Genomic DNA, 17,736 nt, shown 5'->3' on the forward strand with positions numbered 1-17,736 from the left:
TTCTTCTTCTTTTTTGGGGTTAAATGGCATAACTAATTCATCAATGATCCAACATGAGGGCTATAAAAGCGAGAATATGCCTTTCCACATTATGTATACGCCATCATGCTTGAGGTATACAGAATTCTGTAGCTTTAGTGTGCTGCACAAAATCTGATTATTGTTCTCACTTCTACACACTGCAGGGTGTTTGTTGCAACGTCACCTTCACCCTATTTTTCCAGTGTGAATAAATAAATATTTAGCAAACAACAAACCATCAAGGAATGACTTGTGCATGAGTGACTAGGTTTTGAATTTTGACCTAAAGTTCCCTTTTTCCATTTTTCAGTCACTTCTTTAATTATGTGCCTGACACCCAAAATACGGTGGAAACACCCGTGACCCTCATGTTTTCTTCCCCCCGATGATCAGTATGATCCGGCACGTGATGGACATCATTTTCTCATACAATGTTTTCCCAAGACATGGTCACCTGTTCACTTTTCTCAAAACCACTAATTTGTAACTGAGTTATAATTAAATGTTCAATTTACGTTGATTAAGTAAATTGCCTCTATGGTATATGAGAAAAAAAACAAGACCGAAAATGATTTTTCTGAGCATTTGAGCCTAAAATAATCTTAAATTGGGCTAACAGCATTTCCACTGATTGCAGCTCAGTAACTTCACTACAAGAGTATTTTTGCAAGTCACCGTGCTTGATGCTCTCTGCCAGAACAGCACCACAAGCCAACCCCCTCAGAGAATCTCAAATGTCATGCTCCACTGTTTCAGATAATCAGCAGCATTAAGATGACGCTTGCTAAGGGATGGAGATGAAACTACAACGGCAAAACACACCAGTAGGAGGTATAATGAAATCCCAGAACACTTTCAAGTTGCCAGGGAAGGGATTAGAAGCAGTCCCGCTTTAAATCCAGCTGTTTATTTGCAGAGTTAATAGCTTTCCCAGTGCCGACACTCACGGCTAAGGAAAGTGTCACACCCCATAAACACTAATGTCAACATTGCAGAAACAATAAGTAATGGGTACAGACATCTAATAGCTGCACACAACATTTTATGCCTAATTTTTTGTGGCAGATAATAAAAACTAATGTTGAAGTGGGAGAAATGACTCAACTCATTTCTAGAGAATGGCTCCCTGTACCTCTATAAGCCTTCTCTCACCACAGCAATATATGTGAAGGTGTAAGTCTGCTCAATAACTTGCCTTTACGATTCTGATTCTTGTGCCCTGATTTTGTACATATTTCCACAGACAAAGCAGAAGAGCACACATCAAACAGAGCAGTATGGCACTGATGTGGCTCAAGTTAAAACAAAAGCTTTCTGAATATTGCAGTGCGAGTATAACAATAGAAAACTACTGAGGCACCGTGTCTTCTGCTAAGATCATACCTCATGTTTCTTAGACCAATATGTAGAAAAATCAGTTTAATCTTCATCAGCCTTCAATAAACACAAAATCAGACAGAATCAAATACCAGCCCCAACACATCTGGCATGGTATATAACTCATAGATGGCACTAAAAAAAAAAAAAAAAAAAAAAAAAAAAAAAAAAATACTGGTCGTAGCAAGTGGTACCCCTAGGCCTCAAGGGCTGGTGTTCTGCAAGTTTTAGATGTGTGCTTGATCCAGCACAGCTGATGTAAATGGCTAAATTACCTCCTCAACATGTCTTGAAGTTCCCCAGAGGCCTGGTAATGAACCAATCATTTGACTCATCATTCGATGCTGACCCAGGGTGATATCTTTTTTGTTTTTTTGTTTTTTTTGGATAAACAAAACAAGCCGTTTATTGAGGCTAGCAATGAGGGTAAAAATAATCGGGCATCGGTGAAAACTAAACAATAACCTAAACTGGGTGAACTAATAACAAAACATGAAAAAGCTTAACCATAGTGAACTGACATGGGTACCTGGGGATGAGACATGGATGAGCAGACGACCTGACAATGGCATGCAGAAAACAAAGGGCTTAAATACATACATGAGGTGATCAGGGGAGGTGGAGACACATGGGGGAAACAGCTGACAGACATAAACCTAATGACAGGACCAGGAGAGGAAAGCTAAATACAATAAACAAAGAACACATGACATTGTCAGAATAAAACAGGAAATACTAAAACTAAAACATGACAACACAACTTAACAGACCTAATATGTGATGAATAAATACAAAACCCCAAAACATAGAAAACCCAGGAACAATAACTGCCTAAACTAAAGGCAGATAGGAAATAACACAAACTAAATCACATAACAAAATGAGACAAATACAAACATGAACTCAGAGCGCTGGGTCAGAGACCCAGCCTGTGACATGTAGGTGTTAACTCTACATCGTAAAATGTCGTGTTCTAAAAATTGAGTTGTCAGAGGGGAGCAGTAATCAAGCCCAGAGGCCAATAGTTTGTTCATTCATGTTATTAAATTCCTGAAGGAATCTTCACACATAATTACATCTACGTGCACCTGGTGTGGTTCTACAGCCTGTACTCATACACTGCACTTCTTGGCTCCCTGTGGGCACATCATCAAATAAAGCTCTGACAGACAGCTTTATTCTGATTTTTTTTTTTTTTTTTTTTTTTTTTTTGCCTGTCCCGTTTGGCTCTTTTGCCATCAGAATTGTTGTCTAAAGGCAAAGAAAGATGCCCAACGGATTTACTTTACCAAACTGACCATCCCAGCCTTGCCGTAATGGTCCATTTGATTCACCTTTTATTGTTTATTTTATTTTCACTTACTGAATACGGGACAGACTTGACTGGGGGAAAGAAGGGGAGAAAGAAAGAGGGAAAGAGAAACAGCTGAGAAGAGGGACGGGGGAGAAGGGCAAAAGACAAAAACCAACAGAACGGGCAGAGAAAAAAAATGCATATATCAATCACCTGGATCACCTGCTGAGAAAGAAAAAAGAAAGCAAGCAGAAGAGAACAAGAGTAATAGAATAAACAACATCACAATGATATATGGGAATATGACAGTAAATACTAAATGTTAAACATTATTGTGCAGCACATAAGATCAACAGAACACAGTGTGCTTTGAGGTAGGAGCCAAAAAGGGTGTAGTTTGTGGGTGTGATCACCCGTGTGTACACCTGTGAGCATGGACGCGCTTGTTTTTTGTTTTTTTTAAAAGGTTCCTTCATGTAATAATCTGCTAGAGGGTGTGGGGGGGCCACAGCCCCGTCCTCCAGGGCGTGAAGCAGGTGTGGAGGAGATCAAAACTCCAGACATCCAGAGGCTCCCAGAACACAAGAGACCAAGGAAGACCAACAGAGGGGCAGCCGCGCCACTGTCCCGGAAAGAGCTGAGGAGAGTCCCAGATGAGGGCTCACTCAGCAGCCGCGGAGCAGAAGCCAGGGGGAGTTGCAGTGACGCGCCCGTGAGCTCCGCCGGCAGCCAGCTGCGCCTGAGTGACCGAGCCCCAGGCCGAGAGGCCGGGGGCACCCCACCTCCGAAGTGGCCCGAGCGAGCCCCAGGCTCCAGGCCCCGATAAGCGGCCGCCAAGGAGTGAGCCGGTGTGTACCTGGACGCCCATCCCCGGACACAAAGAACCACCAACGCACCGATGTCTGAGGGGGTCCGCCACTGGCAGGGGAAGTGGTGGTAGGGGGAGATAGGCCTCCAAACCTTGGAGGGCCAGGGTGATATCTAAAACCTGCAGGACACTGGCCCTTGAGGCCTGGAGTTCCCCATCCCTGACCAAAGGTTTCAATTACAAAATCCTAAGTGACTTCCTTCTTCTTTATCGCATTCAAAAGATTTTATGGAAACTTGACCTCCGACCTTGACGTCTCTGAGATTTGAACTAGTCTGATATTTTTAGCAGACGCAGCTATGGCGTCGATTTGAAAGTCCTAAGTCACTTCATTCTCGAGCTCTCCCATTCACAAACCTTGGTTTTCAGGCTGCCCGCCCACTTGGCAGAGTGTTATCAACACTCCGTGAACCTTTTATGGGTCAGGGGTAAAAAAAAAAAAAAAGCAGAAGCCACACACCAGTTAAAATAGTACAAGTAACAAATACTGAAGGATCATTATAAATTCAAGAGAAAAGAAAAACATGCCAAATTTATAACATTGCATTAGCATATATAAAACAGTAGCCCAGCAAATCCACATTGACATATCAAAAGTTTAAAACTTAAGGCGATGAAAGAAAAAGGCAAAAAGTCTACCTCGCCGCTCTGTCCTGGAAACTCATTAGTGATCAGCGACGTTACAATCCAAAATGTTTCAGTTGAAGAAACCTGTTACATGGTTCAGTGTCACTTTTAGAGTGACTGCTTTAAAAGAGGTTGGGGTCCAATGATCAGCTTGATTGTAATGTATAAGAAATACATTTCTTCATTTTGTATGAATATTTGAGTGATAGGCTGAGATTTTACTCAATTTCTGACACAGAAAAGGACAGCTGCAGAAACCACAGACTGTTCTTATCTGTGACTGTGCGGTCGTGTCAACAAGCTGAAGGTTACATGGGTATCCACACTGGGCTTTAGGTTTAACTTTCAATGACAAAATTGACATAATTCGGACTCTTAAAGGAGGCCTAAATATTCACAGAAGCACATACTATCACATTGGTGTGGGAGGATCAGGAGGGCCTGCATTTGAATATAACCTGCATTTGTATAGCGCTTTACTCAGTCCCTAAGGACCCCAAAACGCTTTACACTACATTCAGTCATTCACCCATTCACACACACATTCACACACTGGTGATGGCAAGCTACATTGTAGCCACACCTGCCCTGGGGCGCACTGACAGAGGTGAGGCTGCTGGACACTAGTCCAACTTTATTCAGCAAAGCATCTCGAACAGTGGGTGGGTGGGGTTTCTGTGCACGTCTACCTGAGATGCACTAATCAGGGACATGTGCTGTCACTGACATCATACAGATTTGAGAGTAAAAACAAACCAATAAGTCTTTAAAATGGTGCGTTTGGAGCACTCTAAAGCCTGAGCTCTTGGTTTCCACAAACACCTTTTTGTTTCAAAACATTGGCTTGTTTAATATGGGCTTTTACAAAAGTTATTTCTCTAAAATGAGGCCATCTTTGTTTCCAAAGCACAAAAGTGGGGCATGGGAATAACAACACAAATAGCAAAAATCTTTCTCTAAACATCAACATGGAGTCATTCCAAGTGCTGGAGACAAACAATAGCAGCCCAACAAAACAGAAACTGTTCTGAAGAATGTTGAGGAACTGGTGCGACAGGCACGGACTGAAATGTTAGGCACTGGTATCACTGCAGGTACCAGCCCTCTCCGAGCACTCCTCGGCCAGCTAAAGCCACTGAAATCACACAACCAGCATAAAGCAATGAGAAAATACGATTATGCCATTGATATCTGAAGGTCAGTGTGCTCTTTTATCCTGCACAGTCGGGATAAACACAAACTACCAACCGTGATCATATTCTGCTCAGGCCTCACTCGTCACTGCTGTAAAACTGGTGATGAGCGAGGCTCCTTTAAATTCTAATGCTACAGTCGGAAAGGTGAACGAGCCTCACTCATTGGCCCTGATTAAAACCGAGAAATCAGTAGTGTGTGAAATATGACGTCCATAAATTATATCTGGTTTCACCCTCTGCTAAACTCCTTCCAGGTGCAAAGTTTCTGATGCCACTTTATCAGAGAGTAAGTGCCATGCTTTGAAAATATATACCATACACACTATAAAGGTTAGTATGACTGTGGTTGTGATTACTACTCATGCAGTGTGCAATCATAATGCATGATGAAACTGAAGAGGCAAGTTTCTGATCCCCAAATTAAAAGTATATTAACTACAGTTTTAATTTGGTTATTTATATATTCCATCAGACACTTGGGAATTTACATAGCACCTCTAAGTGACCCATTCACACAGAATTTGTGTGCACATTAAGGGCTTTAGTCATTTCACCATTAACCCAACATGCAAATCTGTAGAAACCACACATGTACAGGAAGAACAATGTTTGAAGCCTAAACCTTTTTTTCTGAGGCAGTATTGCTAAGCAGTGCACATTTAATGTTAACTTATCCTGCACACCAGCTCCACAGGACGTCAGGTTTAGACTGGCTAATAAAAGGGTCCCATTTAAACAGTTTGTTTTACGATTATATTTTTAAGCAGGTAGAATCAAATGCTCCAAAGGTCTAAGCTTTATAACGACAGTATAATAAAACTTCAGTATATAGCGTCAATATATATCAGTTAAGCTGTGCACACAAGACTGCCAAGCTTTTAATATGTGAGTAACAACCTTTTATAACTACAGAAAGTACAACTAGCTTACATTTTCCCATCTTTCTTTGCAAATATGCAGGCATTTTTATGACAGTTGGCACGCAATAGTTTGGTGTTATGGATCAATAGAGTGAAAGAGCACGAAGACTCATGAAGAGCATGTGACGTTCCGTCTATCGAGACTAGGAAGTTAAAAAAAAGAAAGAAAAAAAAGCCTGTTTTCAGCAACAAACAGAGAGAAAGGCAAAGAACAAGGCCAACAGCAGGTTTTCAGAGCACAGTGACCCCGGCGTTACACAACCACATCTACCCAGACAAATCACTATTCTCATGATTCACAAACAAAGCACTTCAAATCCAATTTATACTTGCTCCTATGCATTTCAAACCCTGCCAGTTGTTCCTGCTAAATAATGCACTCCTCACTTAACTGCTTAAGCTCATCAACAAGCCCTCATTATTTTTTGAATGAGCTTCTTGGCAGCAGCGGTGACAAAACGGTAACAGATCCGCCTCTCTGCTCCAGTCACAGAGACTCGTTCAGCTACAGCCCCAACTCCCAGGAGACATGTCACCTTTTATTCTTTCAGTGTAAACTAAACATTTGTGACCTACAGCACTTTAAGTAGTTTTAAAGCTTTTGCTGCTCTTAACCTTTTTTAGCTACTAAGCAATAGCCCTGAAGCAGCGAGTCACACAGGCAGTTCTTCCTGTAAAAAGCGAGACACTTATTAGAGTAGGAGGATTACCGTTTTATTGCTGAAGAAGAAAACCACATCATGTTTTGTGCAAATGCCATTAAGGCAAAGGACTCTTTTCATAAGGCCCTGACCTAGTGCTTAGTTTCTGAGAAAACTGATTAAGTAATAATGGCATAGGTCTCCTCAGGATTCAGCACAAACTCTTGTCAAATGTCAACATAATATTTTAATAAATTTTGTCAAATTATGACTGAAAAACTGATCATTTCTCAGAGTTTAAGATCATTTTAAAGCTTAAAAAGCATCCCTGAGGAGTCCCCCCCCCATCTGTAAACTGGGACTGTGGGTTTTTCCTGCTTCTGATTCCATCCACCACAACTGTAAAAGGCAGCTAATCTGTCTGCAGTAATTACATTTCATGCTACTCAATGCAGTTCCATAACAGTGAGCTTCTGAGGCCCACGTGAGACATCAAACGTTGCTGAGAAGCCACTTCACAAGTATTACAGATTGCACAGCTGCACATTTAATCAATAAAACACTGATGATTTTAAATGATTTCCAACATTTGATGCAATTAATAGAAAATGTAAAATAATGTGGTAAAAAAGAAGAACATTTTCCCTCTGAGCAGACACTTTAATTGTTGCCCACTTGCACAGTGAACAGAAATAAAAACTTTAGCAAAAGCTGGGAATGCTGTAATCGTATATTTTTCAGTGCTGTTCAAAGCAATAGGAATTAGGCAAAGCAGGTCCCAGCCAAACTGTGATGACAAAAGACCACATTGTGAAACTGTGAGAGAAGCTCATTGGAGACTGAAATAGCAAATGACTGCTTGAAACTGCAAAGGAGTGGCTTTAATCTTATGAAGCTGTGCTGCTCCTCTGGGCTGACATTAAAACTGTAAATAAATTCACAGATTCTCAGAAATCTCTCTGATTTTTGCTTTCATACAATCTGTTGCCTGCGGCTTTGTGAATTTGCCTCAGTTCCAAGAGAGAAATATTTTTAGAAAAGCTATATTTAAACACCTCCCCGCCCCCTACCTTGCCCGTGTCTCTCTCCTCTGGTAACAGAGGTGATTATTATGATGGCAACAGTGAACTGAGTGTTCAGTACTGTGCAAGCAGAGCACAAGTGAGGCAGAGCCTGAAATCACAGATGGCTGATAGTGTGACACATTCTCCTGATGTCCCAGTAATGGCCATTATTCCAGTAAGGGAGCGGCACCTGTTTAAGGCGTCTGCTGGCACCTGCATCAAAGATGACGGAGCTTACAAAAGGTTCCTGGCTTTACTACAGGAAAGAGCTAGTTTATCTTTTTTTTTGTAAAGTATTAGGGCTACATTAAGAAAAAACTATTATCGATCACTTCAAGAATCAAGTCATATTTTTGAGATTAAATTTGTAATTCTAATTCATTGTGGTGATGAGTATGTGGATGTTGAACACATGATGCAGAAAGCCGAGTCTGGTCAAAAAACAAACAACAAAAAATAAATAAAAAACAAACAAACAAAAAAAAAAACCCACTCACAAACTCAGAGGAGTGGATTCGTACAAAATGAAATGGCTGGCAGTGCACAGATGCAAGGTTATCAGTGGTTAAACCCTCATACAATAAAGAGGGTGTATGTTGCATCACAAGACGGCCAATCATGTTTCACTAACTCGTCAAAACAAGGCATTTTGCAGGGGGTATTGCAAATGTGGCAGTTTGTCTTGAAACAACAACGGTAATCTCCACACTCCCCATTTCAACCTTTTTTCCCCAGAATAATATTTTGACTTTTCTTTAACTTTGAATCTCAAAGTTTTGACTTTGTTCCCAAAATAATCAACTTTATGTTTATGTTAATGTGGCCCTAATACTCTGTCATACAGTATGGTTGCCCTGCCATGGAAACTACTGATCACTCTTATCTACTGAAGTCTCAATGGACTTGTATAAAAATCAACAAATCACACCCCTATCTGGAATTCTTTAAGCTCAACAAAGCCTTGGAAATTGATCTGATAACAGAAAAAAAAATAAGTTGCCTGTAACAGCACACTCACATGTGACAATGGGCTCGGCTTATTGCCTTTTACATTGTTGTAAAGATTACAAACTATTACAAATCTGGGCCACGGTTCATGGAGAAACACTGGTTTCCTTTAACAGAGGCCTTCACTCACTCATTGTTTAACTGAGCAAGCTGTAAATCACAATGAGAGAGTGTACCCTGTGTAAAACTGGCCCACGTAGCCTAAGTACAATAATTTCATGTCAATATTTTGTCATGTTAAGTCCAAATCATCTGTCTTCTTCAAGGCTTTGTAGATACAAATGCCACCAATAAACTTCCTGCCACTTGGCAGCTGTCTTGGAGGACATCGGGGTAGTTATTTTGTGTATGATACATAAATTATTTTTAATTCTGGTGAGGGCCATGACATAAACATGTATGAAGAAAAATCAATCACAAGCCAAACACAGAAAACCAAAACAAAAAATGATAAGGTTTGCTTACCTTTCTGCCAAAAAAACTTTTTTTCTTTCTAAAACTTTATTTCATTTCATTCAGAGAGTGTCTGCTTCTTTTTACCTTTTAAAAAATAGTTTAAAAAAAAAAAAAGAAGTGTGTCTACATCTCAGCTGAAGAAAAATCTGATGTAAGAAAAATAAAAAAACAAATTCCTGATGATCGAAAAATAGATTTGGTCTGCTGAGAACCTGGAAGACAAGAAAGTGTCTCAAAGATATGAACAGGTGTCGAGTCACCAGGGTGCAGGTACATATGAGCAGCACATGCTCTTTGTCTCACAGTGAAAAATGAATAAGTCAAACTCTATTAGAGGAGAAACACTAAGGAGGTGATAAAGACACACAGCCACTACCTGTTCTACTGCATTACAACAGCATCAGAACATGTTTGGCTCGGAAAGTAAAACATCCACAACACAAACTAGTTGGTGTGTGTTTTACCAGTCGGTACAGAATTCTGTTTGGGCATACATGTGGAAAAGGCTTCCATTTTGAACGGCTTTCATTCGGCAGTTTTATTTGTGACATGCTTTCTGAGACAGGAAATGAAAACGTGATCCAAATCATTTAGATATGCTGCAGACACACTCAAACCCTAAGCCTCGTTCTGTCGCTCACAGGTGTTACGGCAGCTTTTACTTCTCCTTTGGTTGCCAAAATGACACCTTTCTCTCTGCATCCTTTCAACCACATCCTGTCCTTTAGTTTCAGCACTTTCAGCATGAATTCTTCCTACAGGTGCTGTCTGTGCCGCCGAGGTCTGAGTGGCTTTTAATGTGTTTGCTGACATATGCCAAATCAGGCTTAGGATACAAAGTACCTTACTTCATACCATGTAGGCTTCAAAAACAAACAAAAAACAAAACGCCACAGGTTGTGGCTCTGGATGCTTCTCTCAGGTTTACGTTCGACATGTCTGCTATTCAGGCCACCGTTATTACTTATTCAGTAATTCACTCATCCAAGTGATTTATTGAAGAAGTCACTTGGACGAGTAGCCAGATGTTTCCCCCACAGGAAACGCTACGTTCAGATGAACAGAATAAACTTTTTGAGTTATTAAATTTAGCTAAAACTAAACTAAAACTAAAAGGCAGAGTGAAAAGAAACAAAAAATAGAGTTTAGAGAGATGAAAAGTAACCAAACAATTAATCTGTAGTCACAAAATGAATGAAAATAAAGAAAAAATGTCTTTAGTTTTAATCTTTTACATAAAGCATTAAGAGGCTTTGATGCACATATTTATTGAGAACATAAGCATGAATGACCTAACTGACTGCCTTGACAAAATACTTTATAATACTTACATTCTGAAATTCTTCTTAAATCATACAAGTACATCCCATACCAACTACCAATAAAATAAAAAAGCTTCAATTACATAAAATTTTCTAATAAAAAAAACTAAAATGAAATGAGAAATACCAATTTTGAAAATTAACTGAAATTAATTTAATCAGAAAAAAAAACCCTATATTAATTCTGATTCAGACACGACCATATCCGTTACATATATCCTTACCAGAAACAAATACAATAAAAAACATTTCTGAGAATGACAGCCTACATCAGACCAAACTTTTCGTGTGTTAAAACCAAAATGTTTTACATCTATCTTATTCTTTAGCTACATCTAGAATGGGTTCACTTTCTTATACAGACATATGAACATTATAACATGACCACAAAAATCAACATAAACATTACGACTACAGAGTTAACTGATTTGCATAAATGCCTAAATACCCGACCAGGAAGAGAGACCATAACGTTCACTTTTTTTGCCACCTTGAAACAGGCTTAACTGAAGTCAGCAGGAGTCTGGCTGCATTACTCGAGCTCTTTTAGAACAGCCTCATGCAAATCTTAAAGTCAAATTCCTCTGTGAATTACCGTGAATAACTGGCTCAACAACACAGCTAACTGCTACGCTTTATTTAAGATCTACTATGAGACAATGTGGCAGTTAAGGAACAACCTGCAAAAGAGAACAATGCAAGTTTAAAGAAGTGGAAGCCTAAAGAAGATAGCATTATTGGATTACTTGCATTAAACCTGAAACTGAACATGTGTTTAAAGGAAAAGAAACGTGTTCTGGTGTGCGGGCTTTTACCACAGCCTGTGGGTATTGCTTTGAATAGAATTTCACGAAGCAGCAGCTTTAGTCATCTAAAAATAATGACTACATGACTTGAAGCTTCTTGAGCACCAAAACAATAAGCTCCATTAGGCGGTTTGGATGACAACAAGTGAATTCTTATTCCTTATAACACTATGCAGCACTAGTGTTTCTTTTAGTATGAGCAATGGCTACTTGACAAAAGTAGTATTGTTCAATATAACCTATAGAGACCACTGAGAGGAGCATAGACTTTATACAAAAGATGGAAGTAAGTTTCTTGTCTAAAAAGTGAAGTCAATGCATTTTTGCACTCTTCAGGTTGCATAAAGTAGTTAATTTGAACAGAAGTTTACAGCCTTTTTGTCTACTTTACCATGTGACTGGGAAGTTACTGTGGTATCACTCAGTTTCTGAACCTGAGCCACCTCGCCTTGTCAAAACGCTAAAATCAAGGCAAGAAAATGGTCATATTGAGGCTAACCAAGGAGTGACATAACGATGAGCTACATACGTTTTTATATACAGTGGGGCAAAAAATTATTTAGTCAGCCACCGATTGTGCAAGTTCCCCCACCTAAAATGATGACAGAGGTCAGTAATTTGCACCAGAGGTACACTTCAACTGTGAGAGACAGAATGGGGAAAAAAAAAAAAATCCATGAATCCACATGGTAGGATTTGTAAAGAATTTATTCGTAAATCAGGGTGGAAAATAAGTATTTGGTCAATAACAAAAATACAACTCAATACTTTGTAACATAACCTTTGTTGGCAATAACAGAGGTCAAACGTTTACTATAGGTCTTTACCAGGTTTGCACACACAGTAGCTGGTATTTTGGCCCATTCCTCCATGCAGATCTTCTCGAGAGCAGTGATGTTTTGGGGCTGTCGCCGAGCAACACGGACTTTCAACTCCCGCCACAGATTTTCTATGGGGTTGAGGTCTGGAGACTGGCTAGGCCACTCCAGGACTTTCAAATGCTTCTTACGGAGCCACTCCTTTGTTGCCCGGGCGGTGTGTTTTGGATCATTGTCATGTTGGAAGACCCAGCCTCGTTTCATCTTCAAAGTTCTCACTGATGGAAGGAGGTTTTGGCTCAAAATCTCACGATACATGGCCCCATTCATTCTGTCCTTAACACGGATCAGTCGTCCTGTCCCCTTGGCAGAAAAACAGCCCCATAGCATGATGTTTCCACCCCCATGCTTCACAGTAGGTATGGTGTTCTTGGGATGCAACTCAGTATTCTTCTTCCTCCAAACACGACGAGTTGAGTTTATATCAAAAAGTTCTACTTTGGTTTCATCTGACCACATGACATTCTCCCAATCCTCTGCTGTATCATCCATGTGCTCTCTGGCAAACTTCAGACGGGCCTGGACATGCACTGGCTTCAGCAGCGGAACACGTCTGGCACTGCGGGATTTGATTCCCTGCCGTTGTAGTGTGTTACTGATGGTGACCTTTGTTACTTTGGTCCCAGCTCTCTGCAGGTCATTCACCAGGTCCCCCCGTGTGGTTCTGGGATCTTTGCTCACCGTTCTCATGATCATTTTGACCCCACGGGATGAGATCTTGCGTGGAGCCCCAGATCGAGGGAGATTATCAGTGGTCTTGTATGTCTTCCATTTTCTGATGATTGCTCCCACAGTTGATTTTTTCACACCAAGCTGCTTGCCTATTGTAGATTCACTCTTCCCAGTCTGGTGCAGGTCTACAATACTTTTCCTGGTGTCCTTCGAAAGCTCTTTGGTCTTGGCCATGGCGGAGTTTGGAGTCTGACTGTTTGAGGCTGTGGACAGGTGTCTTTTATACAGATGATGAGTTCAAACAGGTGCCATTCATACAGGTAACGAGTGGGGGACAGAAAAGCTTCTTACAGAAGACGTTACAGGTCTGTGAGAGCCAGAGATTTTCCTTGTTTGAGGTGACCAAATACTTATTTTCCACCCTAATTTACGAATAAATTCTTTACAAATCCTACCATGTGAATTCATGGATTTTTTTTTCACATTCTGTCTCTCACAGTTGAAGTGTACCTCTGGTGCAAATTACTGACCTCTGTCATCATTTTAAGTGGGGGAACTTGCACAATCAGTGGCTGACTAAATACTTTTTTGCCCCACTGTAGTGTCTATGGTGATGAGTAAACCAGTTAAATGAGAAGAAAAGATGCACTGCAAGTCTAAGAAATTATTTTTAAATATAACCTTAAGTCAGTATGTGCAAAACAAAAATAAATAAATAAATCAAACCAAACAAAATAAAACCCAAGAAAAATGGTAAAACTCAACTTTAACTATCTGCGTTTAAAAGCATTTGCTGAAATGTAAATTTAAAGTCAGAGCTTCAGAAGGGAGCCTTGGGCTCATCTCTTTTATTTGTATGTTTGAATATAAGACTCCATGCTTGTGCAAGGCTTTTAAGGACCACGGTGCTACCAATCATCTGGTTTTGTGACAACATGTTCAGTTTTGTGAATGACAAAGCTGGGAATCCCGGCACTTTAATCCTATGTGGTAAGACAAACACACGTTTCCACTTTATCTTCAGGTCACCAATACCTGAGGCCTGCTTCTAACTCAGAGGTTTTATCTGATCCCTATTCTGTGAATGCCAGCTGTTCTGTAGTACTACTCAGTTCTTCACCACTCAGAGCTATGTTTGTCCTTCCTATCCTCCACACGCACTCTCTCTTAAGCTTTCCTCTTTCCATCTAGACTTTGGCCCCACTGAGGTCATTTGTAGCTCAGGAAACCGATCAATAATCAGTCCAAATTTACTGGCTAAGTGCTTACCTTGTATCCTCAGTGCCATTCAATCCAGCCTGGGACTTGCATCTGCCTAGAGCAGAGTCAAGTATCACATGTCCATGGTGCTCATGGGGCTTCTGAGAAACACAAGAATTAAAGGGCCAAAGATAATTATGGCTGTAAAAAATATAAACACAGAGACCTAAAATATAAAGGGAGTGTGTTCTTCGTAGCTCAGCGTTTAGCTGGTAGCCATTTGTGGATGGAATATAACCATATGGCAAAATATAGGCTTTGACAGTAGGAGTTAGCATGAGGATGATACTGGGAGGTGCTATATGGACTAATATGGGTACTAACGTGGTCATAATATTAATTATGATCTTACACGGACCAGTGAAACACGACAGCATTAACTTACACTTATTTTCACTGCCATTAGCCCAAACATGACTTAATATCAAACCATAAACAATGAGTGGACGGAAAAGAATAGTTTTCCTGTTTAAAACTGAATCCCGAATTTGTTCCCAAGTCTGTTTTTAGACGAGCTTATTTCACCAAAACTGGAAAAATGTGTTTCGTAATGATAGCTTACCGTTTGTGGGAGTCTCCATGTTCGCCTGGACACACACGAAAAAAGCAAAACTTCCAAACGGGCTCCAAAGATTCACGCACAGTAATGTGTGTGTATTCAGTTCCACGTACCAACTTATTTCGACCCGTCTTCTACCTCACCCTGTTGACAACGACTAAACTGCACTTAGTTCCTTAAAGAAGAATGGGAAAAAAACGCTGGAGTCACGGGAGGCCAGAGTAATCGAAACCGAGCAGACGGATAACTCCATTGCAATGCGGTTTGGGATAGCCAATCGATGTTTTGACAGAGCTGCTTTGCAGGCCTGAGCTGGTGAGGCAGATGTGTAAGGTAAACAGTGTAAAATGTAAATAAGTCGGGAACACTAGTGTACAGTTTTTTTTCTGGCTTATCTTGGGGACACAAAATTTACTAAATTAAAATAAACTCCTTTTGTAGATTATCATAAAAGAAAAAGAAAGCAAATCCATCTTTTATTTTGCTTGTGTGCAGGCTAATCAGTTAAAAAGTGTGTGAATAACAGTCACATCTAATTAGTATTTAAGAGCTAAATGCATTAAAGAAGGATGTTATTTACAGCAGTTTTTATCTTCACAAAAAGGCGCAGCTGACACCTGCTGAAAATAAACATTGAGTGTAATGTACAGTTAAAAGTTCCCTCCTGTGATTTAAATAGTGGTACTGCTAATGTCGTGTTGCCATCTAGTGTTAGCAACTGGCAACTGGCCCCATTAAACTGATGGTACTGCAGGTTGTGTTAAGGTATGTAATAAAAAGAAAATAATTAGTCTTTCATGTATCAGTTACATTGGAAACAATTTTATTATTAGTCTGAATGCCTTTGGGTTAATTTTCTTTTTTAGACTCTTTATTCTGAATAACTAATTTACAGTTTGATTTGTTAAGCATCATGAGTAACTGTTTAGGAAGTTAATTATAGTTATCATACATTCAACATGTTATTTTCCCCATATTACACCCTTCAGAACACTTTTCACACAATATATGAGGACCTTCACATACGACCCCTGTCACACAACAGTTTGATGGAGAAAGCGAGATCCACTGTGTAAGCTAATAGTGTAATACTGGATATAACGGTTTCCATAATAACCAGCTGTTGTGTTATGGCGTTTTTGTTTTCATTCAGCTGCAGTATCTTGGTAAAACAAATCACTGTGGCCAACATGTAGAGCAGTACTCCAATTAGGGAGAAGCCAGCCAAAAATCTGTCAAAAGGCAGAAGACATCGTCCAGCAAAGTCACCTACTATAACCACCAGTGTAATTAGAGACATGAGGATGCAGACACCATATGACACACCAGAGACCGATAGCTGCCATGCTACTCCATTAAGGAGTTCATGGACCATCTCCACAACCAGAGGTATGATCATACAGCCCCCCCATAGCTGGGTGATCTTGAGGAGACCCGGCATGGTGCTCATGTAGCCTCTTTGCTCGTGCGCTTGGGTGCGGAGCACAATTGACTCTGAGGTGTAGGCCAGGAAGGTGAGACCTGAGGCCACTGCAGCCGCCACAGGACGTGGTAGTTCCCCCTTATGATCCATCACCATCCAAGGGAAAATCACAGATGTACTGAAAGTCATCAGTGCCCCCAACACTGCCACCGTCATAGTTAGGTTCTTCCAGGATACTCGGATAAGACTGTGAAACTGGATGATGCTCAGGATGTGGATGAGCAGGGTAATGGTGAAGAAGAAGCACCAGATGAACATACAGAAGATCCTAAAGGTTCTGTTCCAAGTTGTGTTACTATGTTCCACAGAGGCCACAAGACTGAATGCTGTGCAGGTTGTTAGGACTTCCAATGTGCGCACCAGGAAAAGGGGACTGGTGAAGTCTCTGGCCTCTAGTACAATCACAGGCATTGTCACACCGTGCACTCTGAGCGATCTAGCATCCAGCAGTATATTTAGGCGTCTTGAACAATACCTCAGTCTCAGTTCCTCAAGGTTTATTTTTTTTATATCTTGTAGTTCAAAAGTTCAGCCAGCTTGTATAAATCCACAAATATCCGTTTAATCAGGGTTTTGGAGAATAGTCCAGTAGTGTCCATGGAAGCAGTTAACTCAACAAGATCATAATAATACAAAAAAACCTAATAAATCTTGAAATTATTTCACTGTCTTCCTTCCGTTCTCCAGCACCTAAATATGTGTAAAATGAAACTTCAAAACAGCACCTCTTGGAATATATTTCGAAGCACGGTTGGTGTCAAAATAGACCTCGCCTACTTCCTTTTTGAGGTTGCAGCCGTGCACTTTCAGTCTCAGTGGAGGTAGGTGCAAATGGCCACAACAAAAAGCAAATGCAAACAGAGCAATCTTCCTCCTACCTTCAGTTCTCATGAAGCGTTGTTCCTTTTTTTTCTTCTGAAGTAGCAGTAATAAGATAGAGCGGGTTTTTTTTTATTGTTTGAAGATGTATGTCGTGCATTTGTTTTAGGACAATATTCACTGATCTGCGGAGTGCTGTAGATCATTTAGAGTTGCTTGGTGGATCTGTTTGTGGGTGTGCCCTGCTGTACTCTCAGGGGAGAATAGGCTGATATTGTAAAGAGCATCTGTTACCCCCCTGCCACTACCACCCCTCACTTTTTTGTAACATTTGGAAATAAGTTGTGTTGAGAGCTAGAAGAAAGCTGTAAACATTTTACTGCTTGATTGCATCCATGGGTGTGACTTTGTCTAGCATACACTGTAAATAGATTTACGATGTAGAATCACTGTGTGCGTGCATAA

At 40.4% G+C, this 17,736-nt stretch overlaps 2 protein-coding genes across 4 annotated transcripts in view; both read right to left on the reverse strand.

Moving 5' to 3' along the window:
• The window catches only part of LOC146668746 (testis-expressed protein 2-like), a 34,307-nt gene extending 19,150 nt beyond the window's left edge, over positions 1–15,157 (reverse strand). For 2 of the 3 annotated variants that reach the window (XM_085410745.1, XM_085410743.1), the window contains exons 1-2: positions 14,973–15,157; positions 14,420–14,511 (exon numbers count right to left, since the gene is read on the reverse strand). The gene's annotated coding sequence lies outside the window, so the exon portion shown is untranslated. Of the gene's footprint in view, positions 1–9,481; positions 9,791–14,419; positions 14,512–14,972 lie in introns of those variants that run through there. The other variant, XM_085410744.1, reaches the window with a different exon arrangement.
• Positions 15,158–15,783: 626 nt separating this feature from the next.
• Positions 15,784–17,135, reverse strand: LOC146668747 (myeloid-associated differentiation marker-like). Its single transcript, XM_085408747.1, has one exon. The coding sequence runs from the start codon at positions 16,861–16,863 to the stop codon at positions 15,988–15,990; it is 876 nt and encodes a 291-aa protein (XP_085264873.1). The 5' UTR covers positions 16,864–17,135; the 3' UTR covers positions 15,784–15,987.
• Between the last annotated feature and the right edge of the window lie 601 nt (positions 17,136–17,736).

The sequence above is a fragment of the Rhamphochromis longiceps genome, linkage group LG6 (genome assembly GCF_057381845.1).
Source record: "Rhamphochromis longiceps isolate RC_006_pf linkage group LG6, R_longiceps_female_GT1.1, whole genome shotgun sequence".
Lineage (NCBI taxonomy): Eukaryota > Metazoa > Chordata > Actinopteri > Cichliformes > Cichlidae > Rhamphochromis > Rhamphochromis longiceps.